At 42.4% G+C, this 20,132-nt stretch overlaps 1 protein-coding gene across 1 annotated transcript in view; it reads right to left on the bottom strand.

The window, feature by feature from the left end:
- Positions 1-3,564: 3,564 nt before the first annotated feature.
- LOC142083209 (cytosolic phospholipase A2 epsilon-like) overlaps positions 3,565-20,132 on the bottom strand; it is a 43,626-nt gene continuing 27,058 nt past the window's right edge. Inside the window, exons 13-23 of the mRNA XM_075152447.1 lie at positions 19,405-19,442; positions 17,554-17,689; positions 15,910-16,046; positions 15,386-15,611; positions 13,854-13,968; positions 13,291-13,428; positions 11,382-11,489; positions 10,126-10,314; positions 9,047-9,213; positions 8,134-8,320; positions 3,565-3,979 (exon numbers count right to left, since the gene is read on the bottom strand). Coding sequence (XP_075008548.1) covers positions 3,669-3,979; positions 8,134-8,320; positions 9,047-9,213; positions 10,126-10,314; positions 11,382-11,489; positions 13,291-13,428; positions 13,854-13,968; positions 15,386-15,611; positions 15,910-16,046; positions 17,554-17,689; positions 19,405-19,442 — 1,752 coding nt within the window. The 3' untranslated portion in view covers positions 3,565-3,668. The remainder of the gene's footprint in view (positions 3,980-8,133; positions 8,321-9,046; positions 9,214-10,125; positions 10,315-11,381; positions 11,490-13,290; positions 13,429-13,853; positions 13,969-15,385; positions 15,612-15,909; positions 16,047-17,553; positions 17,690-19,404; positions 19,443-20,132) is intronic.

The raw sequence follows: 20,132 nt of genomic DNA, 5'->3' as shown, positions 1-20,132 counted from the left end.
GCACGCAGCCGCGGGCGGGCAGACCCGGCCCAGCCCCGGCCCCGGCGCGGGGGCGGTGCCAGCGGCAGCAGCGCAGTACGCGCCCGGCTGAGCAGGGGGGCCACGCCTCTCCCTGCCGTGTACGCCCTGGGTGATGGGTGGCTTTATTTGGTGGGTTTTTTTGGGGGGTGGGGGTGTTGTTATTTTTTCAGAACCAGAGGATTTTTTTTTTTTTTTTTTTTTTAACCACAAATCCGCCTCTGGAGGTGAATTGTACCTGCTGCTCTTCCACGCTAAAATTTCAGCCCCTTGAAATGAAATCCGGAAACCCTTGGACAACTCAGATCTGAACATAGACTCGCCCAAACGCTTTTCGTGTTTTTTGGATGATGGTTGCTGGCTTTGGATGCCAAAGGAGCGGGTGACTAAGCGCCGTGGGGGTTAGCTACGGCGTTAGGCAACTCTCTTAAACACAGCGAAAATTCGTAGTAGAACAGTGAAATTTTGCTGTGGGACGTGCGTAGCAGATTCGGCCATTAGTTTTAACCTTAGGTCTTGATGTTGTGTTAAGCCACGTGGGAGGATCATCTTTTCCATTCATTTGACCAGAGATTTTAGTGGAATACAATGTCATATTCACTAAAACATTGAAGAAATCAGTAAAATGAATATTTTTTTTCCCTGACATAAAAGTTTGTCTGTACTCGCTCACTACTTAGAAGAAAAAAGCTTGAGCTCCCAGTTAAAAAAAAAAAGGAGGAGGGGGATTTTTTGCTGAATCTGTGTGTATACATTATGTTGGAAGTGTATCTTTTGTGTTACATACTTACGCCCTTGGCTCCTTTGCAACATCCTTATCATTTAAATCCCTTTTTGCTGGTCCAGCACATCTACCAATTCACGTTTTGAGCTAGGTACCTTTCTCCCTCCTGATTTCCATCTTGAATACTACCTTTTCTCTATATGCTCCAGCTCTTTTCTAAATACATCAGCAGGTTTAGATGTGCCATTTCCATCTCCCTCTTCCCCATGCTGTTCCTCAAAGAACAGATGTTAGGCTTTAATAATGCTCAGTCCTGAGCATTTAACCACTCTGCCTTTTCTTGGTTCCTTGCTTCACTTTTTATTTAGGGCTGTGCATGTGTTTTGCAACTCTTTTATTGCAATTTCCATGCTGAGTCTAAAGATTTTGTACCATTTCTCGTAGGGTCTTGCTGACTGGCTTCCTCATTTTTCTAAATCCCCTTTTTATAATTTGGCTTTGCATTCCTCTCATTTTCATGACTTTTCCCCATAGGTTAATCCACAGGTAATTAAGTTATCCTTGCAGTTACTTACATCTTCTCCATGTTACTTCAATAATTTCTTTTAAATAAGTCTTGTATCACCACATCTGTAGGAGTTCTGACTACTCCTGATCATTTATTATCCGCAAAAATATCTGAGCTGTGGAAAACCTAAGTACTGCAGTCTGGGGTGAGACTGCTTTCCCACTTGTCTTTGATGCATCCAGTATTTAGTGACTGGAGAACATCACAGAAAGAGGGCAGGTACAATGCTGTCTCAGACTGTCCTCCCAGCCTCTGGGAATTGATGATTCAGTGCAGGACTGAGGCAGATGTGGAGCCTTTGTATTTTTTAGTCCTTACGTTTTTCCAGTGAACGCACTAATCAGTTTTTTTGAACACACAAACTTTTATCAACAACAACATCCAGGGTCAAAGAGGTTTGTAACTTAATTGCATGTTGTGTGCAGAATTACTTTTCTTTGTTAACTTTGAACCTGCTGCTTGCTAGTTTTGTCTGATCCCGTCCAGGTCTTGTGTTAGAAGAGAGGTGCACAGTCACTCCCTGCTCATTTCCCACAGGGCACTCCGGATTTCGTAGATCTCTCTTCTCTGCCTTTCACTCCTCTTGTCTTTTTTTCTACATTGCAGATTCTTTATGTGTTCTACCCTTTGTGTGGAAGCGGTTCCACCTCTTTGATCAGCCCTGACATTTTCTTCTGTATTCTTATTGAATAGAGAGCGCTCAGAGATGCTGAATAATTATGTCTGTTCCACTGTAGGCTTTTTGAAATGGGGTAAAGTGTTCATTGTTCTCCGTGACCCCTTCGTGGCTGCTGGAAAGCTGCAGGAAGGGCAGGGCAGTGTTTGCACTCACACACCTCATTCTGCTTCTCTCCAGACTTCCTGCCTAGATGCTTCCTGCTGTCAGTGGGATAATTTTTGCCCTTCAGACAATAAAGCTCTAACTGTATACGGGAACCTGGGAGCGCTTCCAAATTCCCAGGTCTGGCTGTGCCCTCTGGCTATATCCCGTCCTATATTGCGATGAGATCCAGCATGCATCAGCACAACTGCCGTCTTTGCTCTCTTGTTTCCATGGAAGGTAAACCCTGGGCATATAGCCCGTACAGGAGCTGTATGGGCTCCTGTAGTATGCACCACAGGTAAGTTTTCACTGACCTAAGTGGTGAGCAGAAGGATTATGTTTCCACCACCTTGAGAGCAAAGGGATTTGTAAGGCTTCCATTTCTGGCCCACAATAACAGGATCTCTTGACAAAAAATACTACAGCAGAACTGAGGAGGAGAGAAGCCCTGTAGGAAACATGGGCTTGTAGATAGAAGACATCTAATAAATAAATAAATCAATAGCATTGAATAAAAGTTAATTTAGAAAAAGAATAAATAGAGACCCGAGATTCCATCTGTCAAAAAAACAGACCGCTTGCTTGAAAGGAGCCATGTTAATGTGATGACCAAAATGTCAGAAAGTTGAAAGTTAATGTTCTGTTAACTTCAGTTGCAATACTCTACAGCAAGTTAAAAAAAATCGCATTTGGGCGAGTGATATTAGGTATACAATTTTAGATCTGATTTGTCTATGTTTCTTGTGTCTTTTCAGCTGTAATATTTTCAAAATCTTTAAAGCTTTCATATATATCAATAACATTTAAATCCATCTTAATAAAATGAGTTTGTTCTTGTAGACATGGGTCTTAAATGTAATCCTAAACTCAAGGGGTCCCAGGATCCTGGGGCAGTTCACATCTAGGTCTGGAGCAGGTATAATTTCTTCTTCACTTATTTTTCAGTAGCTGTGAAATAAGTCTGCATGTTGTCTTTAATTGTCTTGCTAGTAGAGGAAGAAGCACCTAAAAAAAATGGCTTTAACATGTATTTGCCATGAAAAACATTTATTTGCTGTAACTCTGACTCCAAAAAAGTGTTTTATTATACAAAGATTAATATTTATTTACATTCACATAAAGACTCCTTAGTTCACAAATGGGCTTCTTGGTTTTGTTTTAGAGACAACAGATTTTGTTCTCTGCTGCATTTCTGGACTGACGATCCTCTCTTTTTATAGCACAGGTAGAGCACAAACACGGTCAACGTAAACTTCCTCGTGCTTCCTTGTCCACGCATTTCGGCCTTGGCCTGAAAGGTCACTCCTGCAAACACAAGCGGAGCACGGCCTCACCTAGTCACGCTCCTGAGGTTGTCAACGAGGGAAGCACATTAATTCATTAAGGAAGAGCTCTGTTTTTTGTGTTTATTCCCTTCACTGACAGACAGGCTTTAGCATTTTCGATGACAAAGTGCTATTCTTAGCATTCTTTGGCTTTTCTTCACTTCCTAATCAAATTCCTTTTTTTCTTCATTAACAGGATTCATAGATGTTTTATTTCATATTCCCTAGTGCTGGGCAGTCGGCCAAATGCTGGGTTCCCTCTCTACCGAGCACATACATACCATCCCCACTGGGTGGTTTTTGCAGTGGTTGCTTTTTTTTATGCTGCTTTTTCCGCTCCACGGCAGTATGCAAGGCCTGAAGAATCAAATCTTTATTGTTCTGGACGTTGTAATAACTTAGGTTCACCAGTTTGTCAAAATCTTCCTCTGAATAACTCAGATTGTTTATGTAATATGGACCACAGGTATTGGCAACATCAACATCACCCTCTGCCATCTCTGAGGGACTACGTTTCACACCTAAGGGACAAACAACGACTCGGTTAATTAGCAAAAAGCGATGAGGGTCTGGGTGTTTCTCAGGCATGCACACACAGTGGATCACAACCCAAAATTTTCCCTCCACAGGCATTTGATTGCTGGGATATTTGGTTGGCAGCAGGGAGTGGAGAAGCTGGTGGTGGTGAGGGGAGTAGGGATTGTCCTGGGTACTCTTGGAAATGCCAAAACAAGTAGAGTAGCTCTTCTTTTGAGCACAGGAGTGTGAGACTCCCTACCTCCTCCTCTAGCTCTGGGGTGAGCCGTCAGCATGGTCCCCAAGTCCCTCTCAGCACTGATGCTCTCCCAGCCCCGGCCCCCATCTTGCTGTTGTCTCCCAGCCATCGCAGCACCTACACTTCTAGCCAAGGTGCAAGTAAATGGCAACTACTCTTTTTCTCTTTCCTCCCCTTCTCCCAAAGCAGACAACTACAGCAAAGACCTCATAACAGCATGGTTTATTTGCAGGTGATGGGCCTGCAGCCACTGCCACTTTCTGTGCCTTCCATCTTTGACTCTACATCTTTTATTTTCCTCACCACTATGCTTTCATGCCTTCAGAAATAGGCTGCTGGAAATCCATGTATTTCAGTGATTCAAGCTTTCCAAAAGCACACCGGCCTTCTCAACGACCTGACAAATATTCTTTCAGCCAGCACAGCCTAGCACATCCCCTAGCACAATCTGCTCTTGGTTCCTACTGGGAAGAATTATCAAAAAATACAGAAAACAGACCTAAAAAACTAGATTATATTATCTAAACTGAAAGACTTCACAGAGCCATTATCTGGACATATCCCGGAAGCAGATGGCACAAATATTTATTGTCATTTCCTTGAGCTACTTACTACTATAAAAAGCTACACTCTTTAAGTAACCTCAACAGTGAGAGTTAACCTGATATTCCCTTTATCACTAAGATTTGACAGGGATACTGAAAGAGCTTTTCATGCCCTTTTCATCATCCCAGGATAATCAACATGTGCATCACAGATCCAGGCAAAATAATTAGGCAAGTAGTCCCACAAGTGTCATCTCTGGAAATATTACATCCATCGTATCTTCTAATCTGAAGACAAGTTAAATTATTTGTTTTAATTCATTTGACAGTAGAAACCAGATCCAAAGCTAATGCAGAAGTTTATTTGCAGGCAGAGAAATTATTCATAGGACCTCCACAGTAGGTTGCTGGTACAGGGAGAAAAATACCCAAGGCTTACCATGGGAATTGCAAATCTCAACAAACTCATGGATGCAGGAGATGTAAAACACATCTCCTCACTTTTTTTTCTAGGACCTTTATAAGTCACCTGTGATTCGAAATAATAGCTGATGTCAGCTTCAACCTGGCCATCTGCTCTAGACAGTGACATCAGGAGTGTTTTTGATTTAGCTGCTATTTTGGACATGCCATAACTTACTGAGTTGGTGGAAATACATCTGTACACTAAACTCAGTAGATGCAACATGCACCCTCGGAGCTGATGGTATAGGCAAACTTGCCCTTCCTGAACTTGGCAAAAGTGAGCAATCATTGCCTGCGCTCAGAGAGTGTAAGAAGCCCACTTGGCCATATTAGTTTTGGCTTGACACTGCACTGATGGGACACAGCATATGAGCAGGCTGAACTTATATCTACCTCTTAGTACATAGAATAGACAGGTTCTTGGAAAGGAAAAAGTCAATTAATTTGGTTAGATTCTGCAGATTCCTGGGCTCCAGTATATGCCTTTGACTGCTAAAGGACATCTGAGGCTCCCACCCCTGGACCAGATACCTGAAGATGTGGAGATCCACTGCTGTGCGCTAGCCTGTACGCCTGACATGAGGGCTCACACATGTTTTTTTCTTCCCCATCATTCCCACGGACCTCTTGATTTTCTAACAGCTGGCGTGAGGGAAAGAGAGCAGTAACAACCCCAAAATGGGCAGTAATGATAATACTATCAGGTTAACACAGGCAGGAAGTATAATGCTTGATCCCCCCTCATCGCAGATAAGAGAGCATCAGAGACAGGAGAATTTTTCTGTCAGCCTCTAGTGAGACCATCACATTGGCAGGAGATTGTTACCGTAGCAAAATATCCACCTCCACAGTCACAGATGCCTGCACCACCTGTACCAAAGCAGGGCACTAGGCTTTCTGAAAAGTCAGCATCTCTTACTGACAGGACCACAGGCATTTGGGGGATCTTCTCTAACATTGATCTAACAACATTGATGAAAAGGGTTCTGATTTTCCTGGAAGGGTCTCTCCAAGTCTGATAGATGTACTCCTCCCGGCTTTGCAGAGAGAGTTACAAGCAACTGGTGCTGTGTGAGTGAAGCAGTCTAAGCCACCTCACACAAAGGATTTCCCCTTTCTACTCCAGTTGTGGAATAATCTAACCAGTGCAGGAGTAACCCAGTTTGAATATGTAAGTTCTACTCATTTACTGCCCAGGCTGTATATTCCCTTTGCTGAATGAGCTGATGGATGAACTGGCTATGGAAAAACTGCCCATTCATGTGGTTGAACTAATATTTCAGATGCTGTGCACTCTAGATCTGGGCTAGGGCATGGTACTGAAGCGCTATAAATGAAGCTGATCTCTGCCTGTCACTAACAAAGGGCAGACATCCATGCCCAGCCTCCAGGCCTTTCTGCAGTATCTGTCCTGCCACCGTGGAGGTTGGCTCTCAGCTGAGAGGTGGCAGCCCTCCCAGAAACCTGCATGGGCCGAGCCCTTCCAGGTCAGCTCGCCTGAGACTTCACCTGTCTCAGAAGGACCCATTCTCTCTTTTTTTGTTTAGTCTCAGCTTGGAGCTACCAGCTGAACCGGTCGGGCAGCACAGGCTTGCCTCAATACGCAGATGTCATGCAGGTCTTCATATACAACTTCTACATACCTAATAACACCCCTTTTTAGATTCCCTGATAACTTACTTTGACATGTGGCATCTGCACGTCATCTGATGCTCACCTGATATTAGACAGCTGAGTTAGGAATAACATCCCTGGGTTCTGGAAATTATTGAGGGGGAGAGGGGAGGCAAACTCCCTCACAGAGCAGTACAGAAGCTAGTTCTCAGTTCCAGTTCTAGTTCGTTCTCCTTTTCTCCTTTCTCTAGTTCTTTCTACCAAGGGCAACTATAAAAACCAACCTTTCAGTTATCTGATCTGTGTTAAGAGCTGGAGTAGAATGGTGTGTGTACCTGCGTAAATACCCTTAGACTATTTGAATCCTGTTCAAAACCCCAGTTGCATACCTGAAATGTGCAATGAACTCAATCCAGAATACCTACAAAGCAAAAGTACTGTATGATTTTTTACGACTTGTTTTTAAAAAAAGAAGGAAAAGAATTAATAAAATTGGGACAGTAGTTTCTGCACTTGTTTTGTTATTAAATTTGATGTACAGTATACAAGCCCTGAACTTCTGGTTTTCAGTATACTGTGGGGGCTTTGAAGTGATTAAAAAATAAGTGTTCTCATAGCATCAGTTAGGAATTTTATCATCTGGAGAAGGAGTAACTGAGACTTCTGGCACCAACAGAGGTAGTATGGAGTCGTGGGATATGGTACCAGGACTTAGAAATCATCTGTTTTGAAGTGACTGGCAACATTGCTATTGAAACTCATCTTAAATTTCAAAGTAGGACTCACTGAAGTGAACAGAAGCTGTCAGCATGGCTCAGTGTTATATTTTCATCACTTTGCTAATTCACACTTTTGTTTTCAAGGTTATATCTGCTTAACTGTAAGCCTGGAAATGATTTTAAACAATGAAATCCTTAGATTCCCCAGAGCATTCTCTAACAGGAAAGGATGACAAGTATGAGAGGAAATAACCCTGCTAACTTCTGCCATTGCAGATAAACAGAATATACTTTTCATCAGTAAACTCTACAATCTAGCTATGAAAAGCCCCAAAACAATCTGAAGAGGGGCATATGTGTCAAAGGCTGGTCCCAGCTGCTGCTCTACTCTTTAGGAAAATGTACGTATTTTAAGCTTCTTGATAGGGTTCATATCTAAGCAAAGGGAGTCTGAATCTGTGTTTTCAGGACGATCTGAAAAACAGATACTGCACTATAAAAAAGAGAAAGAAGGCAGCCACTGCCTCTGTTAATGTGAGGGGTAGCTGTAAACTTACCAGGTGCTTTGTAGTCCCTGAAGGTGTCATTTACCAGAGGGAAAAATATGACAATAGGTGTTTCTGGGCTCTCTTTGTCACCAAGGATGTAGCATTCTTTCAGATGTGGAGTTTCCTGATCATCTGGCACCTTTGTAGGGAAGGGAATCCCCTGTTTTGCAAAGTATTTAGAGGCTTCTTTCAGAGGCTAGTTGCCACAATAGAAAAACAAAACAGAAGAAAACATCAGAACTTGTGGGAAGCACTGAGATTGAATTTGACCAAACCCCAATTTCACTGGGAATGTTTATGGGGTAAGGGCCAAGTTCTGACAGATTATGGCACGTACCCAGCTTAGGTGTTGTAGACTGCATATGGAGCCAAGATCTGAAAGGCCAGAGTTAAATGGGATGGATGTGAGTCCACATGCCTGTCTTTGAGAATCTACATCCCATATTTGGGTATTAAAAATGCTGCCTTTAGACGACTTTTTATTTCAAATGTTTTTAAAGTTCCTAAATACAACCTGTGCTTGCATTTATTTGCATACCTGGCCTTCTGCATCAAACCTTTCTATTTTACGATTGTATTGCCCCGAATGTACGTTTTCCCATGCTTAAGAATATTTATGATTGGATTGAGAAGTCTTAGGCGATTTTAAAATACATTTAGCTTTATTCATTTAACATCTGACTGCCTTCAAATCAGCTAAAACACATTTACACATAAAATGGGCAGATTCAGTTTACTAAATGCTTACTTACTGATAACACTTGTACTGTTCAATAAAGGTATGTGGTAGCTGGTAAACTGTTAGCTTATTTACACTTCCCAGATACTGAGAAAAAAAAGTTTCTATGAGTAGAGGATCAGCCATTCTGGGAAGTCAGTGATGAAATAGAGATATCAGTAAAGAAGAATGTAGGAGGCTCACCCCTGTTTGGGAACCTGAACTGTAGTTGAAATGCAAAATGACATCCACTTTCCTTTCTGGCCTCATAAGGGGTGGGTAGCTGGTAGCAAAGGCAAATGCCGTATCAATCAGGATGAGGTAGTCTGTTGCTGCTGTCAGGTGGTTGGGCTGAGAGTCAAGCTCGCAGTCTAGAAAAGAAGCATGTTTTTTTTCCAAGGATGGTGCTCAATACAAGAGATGTGCTGACAGAGTCAATTGTTAACAAAAACAGAATTCAGCTTTTCTTGGGTCTTAGACCTACCTACATAGCTGATAGCTGCAGTTCAGTCATTTCTCAGTTCCTCATCTGGCTTCCTCTTTTCACTATTTACTCTGCAATTTCTTCGGCTTTCCTCTAATTAAAAGGGATTAACTTGGGGCTCAGGAGAACAGAGTTAATTCCATCCCCTGGTTTTGTGTGTGACTCTGATCAGGTCGATTTTTTTTTTTTAATATGGAATAAATTAAAATGGCACCTCATTGTCTCAACATACTAAAGATTAAAGATGTTTGGTGCCTTGCACGCTACGAGAACAGGCACACAGCTACAAAGGTACGCAGCCGAGGCAGGCATAACCCCGTGTGCAACATGGAGGACCTGGTACCAGACTGAGCACTAATTCCCACACTGTGTAACAGGCAATACTCTTACAAAGGTTATATCTTACTTATAAGTAAAACAGTAAAATGAAGCAGGGCTCCCTCACACATCCCTTGAGTGCTGGGCAGGCAAGAGACAGCATATGATGACACCAGTGCCATACCACAAGCGTGCAGGCTGGCTGGCTGTCACGTCAGCAGACATATGCTGGTTGATTAATCAAAGATTAATTGATAGATTTCTCATCTATCGGTTGCCAGTCTTCATGAAATTTTTAAGAACTTGTTTTTGAAGCCTCTCCTGCTAGCTAGTTTCAGCTTTTGGGAACAAACAGTTTCAAATATTATCAGAGGATGGGAACAGAATGAAAAGGTAGTCGGCTTGATAATCTTTTAAGCATTGTTTCTTTTTCACAAGGATGCTTTAAAATGTAACTAAAATCAGGGTGCTATTACCGTACCTTTCCATTTGGAAAACTCGCTCTCTAGGTAGTTGTTGTTCATCTGGAGGCCCTTCAGGAAGTTATGGATTTCTGAAGCTGCTGGACGTAACATGGCAACATCCCGGAAAATGTCTGAAAAGCTGTCAGTGGGACAAACCACTCGAGTTTCCAGCTCATTTGGTCTTGCAGGGAATAGGGCTTCATCATCTGCAGAAGAAAGAGTAACAGTTCTTGTATGTGGTCTCATTGTTGAGGTTAATCTGTGCAGTCATGACTTGTTTTAACATGTTTGGCAAAACTTGGACTTCTTTCTCTTTTTATTTCCAGGATCTCCACAAATCTCACAGTTTTTCAGCTAAGCTTTGAAAAAATCCATTTCTTCTTCTCAGTCCACAGTGATAAAGGCCTTGTTTGTACTGTAAATTAATCCATCTCATCTACTATAACTTCTTTTGCTTTTCTATGATTTTATCCACTACAATATCCTGCACTTATCCTGTCTTCCTTTGCTACTCCGTGTTACAGTTTATCTCTCAGCCACACACATTAAAAAGCCACACAATCACAATCTCTCGGCCACACAAACATAATTAATGTTCCTTACCAGCAAAGGCAAGCTCCTTGTTTTAACAACCAGAAACTACCCCCTACAAGTGCAAGAAGGTAAAATAAATCACTCTTTTTGCTACATCTTCCTGCTCATCTTTTTTCTCTGTAGCACATCTATCTTGGGTGTTTCTCCTTGAAATCTGACCCTGCAGATCTTTCTTAATTTGGTAGCGTGTTTTGCAAATCTCATCCTTAGGACTAGTTTGGAATGACTGGCAATACTACTGTGCTTTGTAGACTCCAGAGAGGCAGGGATGGTGATTGCTCTTGTTTCCGTGAAGCCTCATGCCATACTCCAACTTCCAGGAGAGAAACTGGAAGTCTGTGGATTGCTAGGGGAGGCCTCCAGCCTCTCCTAGTCTACAGGGATATTTTTCTCCAGTTTTACCCTTGTGCTCTGAAAATGGGGGGCCGTTCTCTCTTTTTTTTCCTGTGACAGATCCCGTGGGTTCTTTTCTCACACAACTGAAATGATTGCCATACTGCAATACATGGCATGAATTTCCTCCTGGTTTCCGTATGGATTACAGGAAGCCCTGACGAGGGAATTCCAAAATGGCTTTGAAAAATTCAGTGAGAGAATAGCAGCACAGAGGGTAAAAGAAAGAAAAAGAAAGGAAAAAAAAGAGACAATAAAGTAACATAACGGCATAAGAATAACCCACCTATATCAGTAATTTTGTCTTGGGTCCATTTGTGCCAGAAGTCTTCTGAATGAACAGATATATACCAAGCATCCATAAGATTCAAGGAAAACACGCTGCTCCAGATCCCTGTGGCATAGGGTATATTTGACAGAAAGTAAACCGGTAAGTCCTGGAAGCATTTTCATTCACAATGCTCTTCAGTACCTTCTGCATTCTCCAGCAAACTTTATTCATTATATTATCTTAGTGCACAAATAAAAGGAATGTCTTTATGAATTGGTATATGAATCCATAATGTATACAAAGAATCTAATTTATTGGGATATATGAAGAGGGCTGGTAGTATTTTCAATATAGCTGCTAATACATTCATTTTTGTTATGTGGCAAATAACGTTTTGTCAAGTACATCTTAACATTTTCCACCTGTCCTTAACATTTTTCACCTGTCCTCAACATTTCTTGTTCCCCAAGTTCTCAGCATTTGTAATTCTAAAGGTTTCATTTATTTCTAGCATAATCCTGTTACAGGTACGCAGTTATCATGCAGAACTGTCAACCGCAAAACATTCAAGATTCATACACTAATATCCCTTAGCATGAGGAAGCTGACTTAAAAGTTTTGAAAATAGAAAGTGTAAATGTATAAGTCTTTTGATTTGCCTTCTGAATTTTGAGGGTTTAAGGCATACCTGGCTTACATTTTCAGGTTCCTCTAGTAACAGATGTAGCAAACTTGATGGCAGCCCAGACTGCCACCTACCTGCAATCATCTTTCAGGCTGAGAAAACACCGTTACCTGGTATGGTTAGATGTGCCGGGTGTGCACCGGTGCCTTCCTGAACCCTCCAAACTGCAGAACTAAACCTGGCGCTCCGGGGAGGAACCGAGTGATGGAGAGAAGAGGCTGCGCCGGAGCAGCCTGGCGATCGATCGCCTGACCCAGCAGTGCCAGCCTGCAGCCGGAGGGACGGGCTCGGCCGCGCAGGAAAGAGCTGCAGGACCTGTGTAGTCAGTCCCTGCTCTGTTCGGGGGCTGGGGTGCGAAGGAGTTTGCTGCAAACCTTTCAAATAACTGTGTCACTGAAGTAAGTAACACTGCCTGAATGAGGGGACTCTGGGTCATTGGCAGGGAACAGGGACACAAATGTCTCAGCATCGCTCTAGAGAAGGGAAGAAGAACGTGCCAAGGTGGGAGGTGTAGGAAGGGGGCTGGCGACCTGCTGGCATTTCTGACCACAGAAGGGGAGACCTGGGCATCTTGTTTGATGTTGCAGCCAGGGACGGGGAGATTCTGACTGCTTCCTTACACCTCACCATAGCTGTAGTGAAATCTCCACACCGGCAAATAGTCTTAACTTCTCAAAAAAGCCCCTGAAACTTCGTTTATGCAATTGGTGGAAGTAGGAAGAACAATGAGGCAAGAGGTTGCTTTCGCAAAGGGAAAAAAAGATTTCCTTAGTGCTTTTGCTGTTCTTGTGCAAGAGGGAAAAAAGGTAAATATTATGACCTATTTGCGCTCCGAAATGGAAGTGTTATCCTGGAGGATTCATCAGAGTTAGCTGTGGCAGGAACATTGTAGATAAAAGCCTGCATTTTAGAGACTCAGGTTGCAGAAGAGACTAATGATCTAACTTAGCGGCAATGTTACACAACTTTTGTTGCTGACAAAGACATAGAAGTATTGTGAACGCCTCATGTCAGTAAGCATAACCACATATGAAATCAAATAAATCTGTTCAGCTGAATAAAATTGCAGAGAAAATAAAAAAGCCTGCAGATAGTGACCTGTTACCAGTTCTAATATTTTACCATATACTGCTCCTGGCAGTTAAAAATATACTAACAAGTGCTTCATTTCAGAAGAGGGGTTTGCACAGGAGTGGATTATATTATATTGCATTACATTTCCATGGAGCAACAAATTACCTTCCAAAAAGCAGATTCTGGATTCTGGGATTTTCTTCATCAGGCGACCCATGAAGAACTCACTACCAAAATCTTCTGCACGAATGAAGGTGCCATATTTCGGAAATCCTACCTCGTAAGGGGTGAATTCCACCCATTCTGAAAGAAAAAACACAAGACAGACTGATTACAGCAGCAGAGGCACAAATTAGTTGAATAAAACATATGATACTGGCCAGGTTAAGGCAGACTGATTTCTAACGAACACACTTTGCAAACAGACATTTATTCACCGTACATTTCACAGTGTTGAACGTGAAGAGTGAATTGTCCTCTTACATCTAGATTTCTCTACAAGCTTTAGATTTCTGAGGCAATCTAGCAGGTAATTTTGTGATAATGTCCTCCATCATCCTGCTTTTGATCCTGAATACAGCTGAATATACTAAGACATTCAAAAATTTAACTATTAAAATTCTGGATTGGCCCTTTAGAGGATTTGTGCATTGAACTGATTTCTTCACCTAGTCCAAATTGACCCCTATTGGGATTAAACGTTAAGTGCAATTCTGGAGTATTATTACCTCTAAAATCCTGGTCGCTGATTTTATCCTTCACATTGAGAGAGAGGTAGATGGGCAGGGGATTCTGACCCTGATTTAGTGCCTGCTGCTGATCTGTGAGCTTATGGGAGTCCTCCTGTTTTGAAGAAGGACAGTAGCTGAGGACAGTTAGATGACACAAAGAGCCTCCCACTTCACCTCTGCCCGGGCTCTGACAACACAGTGCATACCAGACTCCCTAGGATGTTTCCCACCAGTTTAGTTCAGAGAGGTGCTACCGTCCCTATCTCTGACCCTCCCAGCCCCACCACTTCAGCACACAAGTAGACCTAAGTTAAATTCATATGCTGAAAAAACCCTGAGATTTCAATGGTAGGAAGAAAATGTTGTTATTCACATTATTTATTTCAGGAAAATGTCTGGAAATATTTGAAAAGCACTCTTGGCATGAAACATTTCATTTAGAAAGAGTAAGCCCTGCCCTGACTGCCCAGAAAATCATCTTTTCCTCAGACCTGTGACAGAGCCAAGCCTCAGACAGAGCTAATATTCAGTGAGCCTTGACCACTGCTTCTGCTGCGGAGCATCTTGCATAGTCAGGCAGGCTGGAACGGGCAGGACGGTTTGGCAGCTGTGCCAAGGCTTGAGAGGGTGCTGAGTTCAGATCCTCCTCGAAGGAGAGCTGCAGGTGCTCCCCCTTGCTGGAGCAGCCCTTGGGGGGGTGGCTGTGTCCCTGGGCTTCACTCGGGTGGTGCCGGTCCAGAGGACAGGGCTGTGGCACTGCAGGGACGCTCACAGCTCCCCGCTGAGCCACCCCCAGGGAGCCTCTCAGGCTGTGCTGTGCTCAGGCAGTAGAAATTTGGATGTGTGTGGAGTTATTTGTATTACAGGCGGAATGTTTTCTCTTTCTTAAATATAAATAGTCTATTGGGAAGGAAACATTCACGAATACTAAAATAGAGCCTGATCATTGCCTTTTGGTGGAAATGTTTACAGGGTGACGTAATCCCATTAGCAACTCAGAGATACTGTCTTTGGGTCTGTGTTTGTGATTTTTCTTTGCCTTGTCCCATTGTGCAGCTCTTTTAAAAGAACAGCAGGATTTTCATTTAAATATTTACACGTGAATTCATTTTAAAGTTGTTCATACTATAAGTTTCCCGTTATTTCTCTTTATTCCCACCCTTTCTGTACCAGGCGTGATGTTAAGATCTGCATAATACAGCCAACAAACACAAAGAATGATACCGCCAAGGCACATGCTTTAGGCATCTACCTGAAAAACAAAGAAGCGAAAAACCCCTTTTCTGTAAGAGCGGTCAAACACTGGCATATGTTGCCCAGAGAAGTTGTGGAGTCTTCACCTGGGGAGATATTCAAAAGCCCATGGTTCAGGGCAGCCGGCTCTGGCTGACCCTCCTTGAGCAGGGCTGTTGGACAAGATGACTTCCAGAGGTCCCTTCCAATCTCAACCATTTTTTGATTTACTGCCTGCCTTCACCTCTATATTCACTAAATATGCAAATCTGAAGAGAAAGGTGCTGCTATTGTACCTTTTCATGTAACATGGTTTCGATGATGAGTCCCCATAGATCTGTGAAACATATCTGATGTCCTTCCTGTTCCCTCTGGTACAACTCTTTCAAATAGTATTTCAGACGATCAGGGGCAAAACAAGTAAAGAACTTATTTTTGAGCACATGCTTTCGGGCATCATTGAGCGTTTCCTTAAGATCCTTTTGGGACCAGTCAGGATCTTCATACAAGTTTGACATGGTCCTAAAAAAAAAGACGAAAAGAAACACAAGGAAAAATGTGAGTTCTGAAGCAGAGCTTTGGGAAGTTATCATGCCTTGATTTACATGAAAAGCACATGTGTGTGTGGTACCATCCCCATGTTTAATCAGGATTGAATTAATTCCAAATGCTGGCAAATACCCACCAAAGGAAATAAGAAAAAGCCACAGCAGAAAAAGAAAGTCCTTTTGTGATAGTAAAGATGATACAACTCTTCAGATCACTTCTTGACATCACATATAGAAAATTCCTATGAAGACTTTGCTTATCTTGGTCTTACCATGTTGTGCCAGATAAACCAGTGATGTATGAGACACAGTCCAAGACATTCAGTTCCTGCACACTGAGAAGGTGAGCGTACATGGCCGTCAGAGCTCTGGTTCCACCACCCGTTGTCATGATTGCCACCACAGGTACCTGTTCAATCCCAAAATACATGCATTTAGTGACATGGTCTGAGAAGGGAGAGAGACATCATTGATTAGAAAAGAAAAAGTTACAGCACTGATAAAGTAATAAAGATGCTGCATACCACCAGTCTGCAAGGAGAAGAAAAACCTGAATTAATAATGGGGCATAGAAGGAGTAAGAAATACTTCATGTTTCCTCTGCCAAGCAGCTGTGCATTAGGACATGAAATCCATCATCTCAAACATCACATTTTCAGTGCTCTATTGCAAAACCAGTAACACAGACCAGCAGAAAACTAGAGGGAAGGGTACCTCCTGCCATCTGAACCAGATTTTTATCAGATGCAATGACCAGAAAACATAGGTGCTGTCTCACAGTTTCCATGTGATAATGAGTAGTAATAACCTCTGCATTACTGAAGTTTGCTAAAGCCGATTTCTACCATTGTATAGTTATTTCACAGGCCATACTAGATGTATCATGAGTGATGGGTTTAAGAGCACAAACCAGTTCAGATCCCCTGAGACCAGAGGCTGGTGACACCATCCCCTTTTACAGTTGCTGGGGGAAAAAGAAACTATACTCACTCCACCTACCACGTATGTACATACAATACTATGAGCTGCAATTACTTCTGTCTGTGATGGTACAGAAATCCAGGATCTGGTAGTCTTAGAAGAAGGATTAATCGGTAAATATGAATTGGCTCCGTTAACAGTAGAGAGAGCTACCATGCATTGGGGTGAATTCGTCTCTTGTGCAAATCATCAGGAAACCCTAGGGAGATTGTTCTGCAGGGAAGTATGGGTGCCTCTACATCTGAGGGGAAGGAAATGGCCCGCGGCTTAGTGCTGGCATTTAAAGGCAAGGTCTTGAGTGTGAAAGGTCCAGCTGTGCAAAAAACCTGCTGACCTCAGTTTAGAGCAAAACGTGGAAAATTTGTCATCTCTGCATCTGAGTGCAGGCTTTACACTGCAGTCGTGGGAGTATAATTAAAAAAGAGAAACCTGATTTTTCCCTACCTTGGACCCCTTGTTATCATTCCCGTTTGCCAAGCAAGGACACGCTCTAGCTGCAGCAGATGATGAAGTCAGACAGGCAGCGTGCTGTGCTCGCACAATGGGAGCCTAAATGCCGGCACAAAAGGCACAACAAAATAAAGTCCAGTATGAACCTTGAGGGAAAGAAGTGCTAAATCAATGGTTTAGATCTGGCCGAGATGACTGTGAGGCCTAAAGAAGCTTTGGCTTTGGTCCTGAGAGCACCTAGCCCTCCTCTGCATTATTGTGCACACTGCTACTCAACACAAAGCTAGATCCTGTAGCAATAGGCCTACAGGTTTTTATTAATGTTCCCTCTGAGTACTCATGTCTTCCCTAGAAGAGAGAAAAGAAGTCAGCCATAGCTTGCACATGAAACTTTACACTGTTTCCAGGAAAATGGGAGTTGAACAAAGTGCTCCATTTTGACACTCAGCTGTGGAGAAAGCAGAGAATAATTATGTCTCAGATACCTCATTGTCTTGCAAGTCCTCCTCCAGCTGAAGAATGTCCTTCAGAGCAGCTGCAACCACCTTCTTCCTCTTGCGAATGAAATCCTGTTCCTGGGCACACAGGTCAAACCCCAGGCGTACATCTAGGTCTTCCTGGCTGGAACACAGGATCAGGTATCTCACATCACATTTATAGTCTAATTCAGCATTTTAGTTGCTTCTACTTCATAAATAGACATGCTTTCACCATCAGGTCTATATAAAGCAAAGCAGGAAGAGATGAAATGTTTTAGTTTGTTCTGGAGAGCAACAGTGCGTCTTCTTTTGGACTGAGAGAGTTTCTTTTTTTTTCTCCTTGCTGAAGATGCCTGAAATTAAATACAGCTACAAGTAACAGAATTCTTCCCTTTCAGACATAAAGCCAAAAGCCTGCAGAGGGCAGTGTTTTAAAAGTGGCTTTTAAACACACCTTCAAAAGTTGTACAAACTTCCACTCATACCTGCAAATGGTGGAGTGAAGTTGTGGACTTTCATGTTTGGATGTGTTTTTGTGTGTGGGTGTCCTGGTTTCGGCTGGGATAGAGTTAAATTTCGTCCTAGTGCTGTGTTTTGGATTTAGTATGAGAAGAATGTTGATAACACACTGATGTTTTCAGTTGTTGCTAGTACCCTGTCAAGGACAGCTTCCATGCTCTACCAAGCAGAGGCTGGGAGGAGGGAGCATAGCCGGGACAGCTGGCCCAGCTGTCCAACAGGGTATTCCATACCACGTGACATCATGCTCAGTATATGAATGGTAAGCGTGATCCATGAAGTAGCGATCGCTATTTGGTTATCGGTCAGCGCGGGTGGTGAGCAATTGCATTGTGCATCACTCATTTTGTATATTCTATCTTTTTTTTTTTTCCCTTCCTTTTCTGTTCTATTAAACTGTCTTTATCTCAATCCATGAGTTTTTCTCACTCTTACCCTTCCAATTCTCTCCCCGTCCCACCGGGGGGGGCTGTGGAGTGAGCGAGTGGCTGCGTGGGGTTTGGCTGCCTGCCGGGTTAAACCACGACAGTCATTTATGGATATTTATAAGTACTACAGTTGCAGTTTGGAAGCTGCTGTGAAAATCTTCCTTAGGTGTGGTAAGGAAGAAGTTTTTAAATGACAGCTGTAAACTGTATGTTTATCTCATAGCATATTTACTGAAAATAAACAGCACGATAGAAGATGCACCTGCTTTTGTAAGGGAATATTTCCTACATAGTGTTACACATTCATCTTATAAATTTTACTAAGGCCTTAACAATATCTCAACATACACAATGTGTTTTCCTTATTTAGAAACAAGCCATCACTTGATTGAGTTAATTTGCATTTATGTCTTTGAGTAGACATTAAAAAAATAAATGCAGGTGCATTTATTATTTCAGTTTTTTCATATCCTAGAGTGACCAGGCACTCTGACTTTGGACTTTCTTTTTTTTTCTCTGACCTCGGGAAACAGAAAGGTTTTTTCAATTAGTTTTGAAATGCTGCTTTTATTGAAAATCTGCATTTGGCAATAATTTGTAGAGGTAACAAAGAATGTCTACAGCGGCCTTTAGCACATAAGTTTGATTGCAGCAAAATATCAATAGAAAATTGGTGTATTCTTTATAAAACCTTTTCTTAACTCACTGTATAGTCCTATTACACAAACTCACAGCCACTGAAAATCTCTGTACTGTGTACTGAGTCCATTTTATTTGAAAGTCTGAAATGAGCATGAGACAGCATTCAGGATGCAGGTGGTAACAAAGGGATTGGAACTTGATTGATAACTATCCAAATTCAAAGAGCTGAGGGGAAAAACACAGAAGGAAGATAAATAAGGTAACTTACCATTTTTTCACCTTAAAGTGCAAATCAAATTTTCTGTGCTGAAAATTAAAAAGGTAAAATTATGAATATTGATATTTTATTTGGAACAGTCCTTTTCCCCCACTCAGAATGAGACATAGCTCTTTGGGGTCATCATTACATCTACAAAGCTCTGAACTTCAGTAAACTGAGATTGGGAGGCAGACTGTCCTCTCAATGTTCATGTCTCAATGTACCCAGAGATGTGCACCGATTTAATACATTACGACTTTGGTATTATCATCGTAGTCTGCATCTTCTCTCTGTTGTGAAACTCAGGTGTAACTTGCGCTGGTACTACTTAGCTACACAAATAAATAGCAGAAGAACTGCAGTGCTACACCTCACCTCCCTGGGAGGGTCCACCATTAAACACGGGTCTTGAAACTAAAGTCTGTCACACAACAATGTGAGACACAAGGGGAAGCCAAAGAGGCTGAGCACCCCGTAAGTATGGCATGGGTTTGCCTCCCGTGGTGGTGTGCCAGGCTGCAGCCTCACCCCTCCGTTCCGGTGGCACCCAGTGACCTCCAGGCTGGTTAAGGACATGGAAAATAGAAGGAGCATGAGCAACAGCTTAGACATTTTTCTTCTTCCTCCTTCTCCCCTGGATTTCCCATTTTATTTTGCTCCAAATAATTTACTTCATTATGCATTGCCCTAGATTCGAGGGAGGTTAGAAAACAACTGGCTCTGTATAAAGAGAGGTG

The sequence above is a fragment of the Calonectris borealis genome, chromosome 5 (genome assembly GCF_964195595.1).
Source record: "Calonectris borealis chromosome 5, bCalBor7.hap1.2, whole genome shotgun sequence".
Taxonomy (NCBI): Eukaryota; Metazoa; Chordata; class Aves; order Procellariiformes; family Procellariidae; genus Calonectris; species Calonectris borealis.
This window is presented reverse-complemented; position numbering and strand designations above follow the sequence as displayed.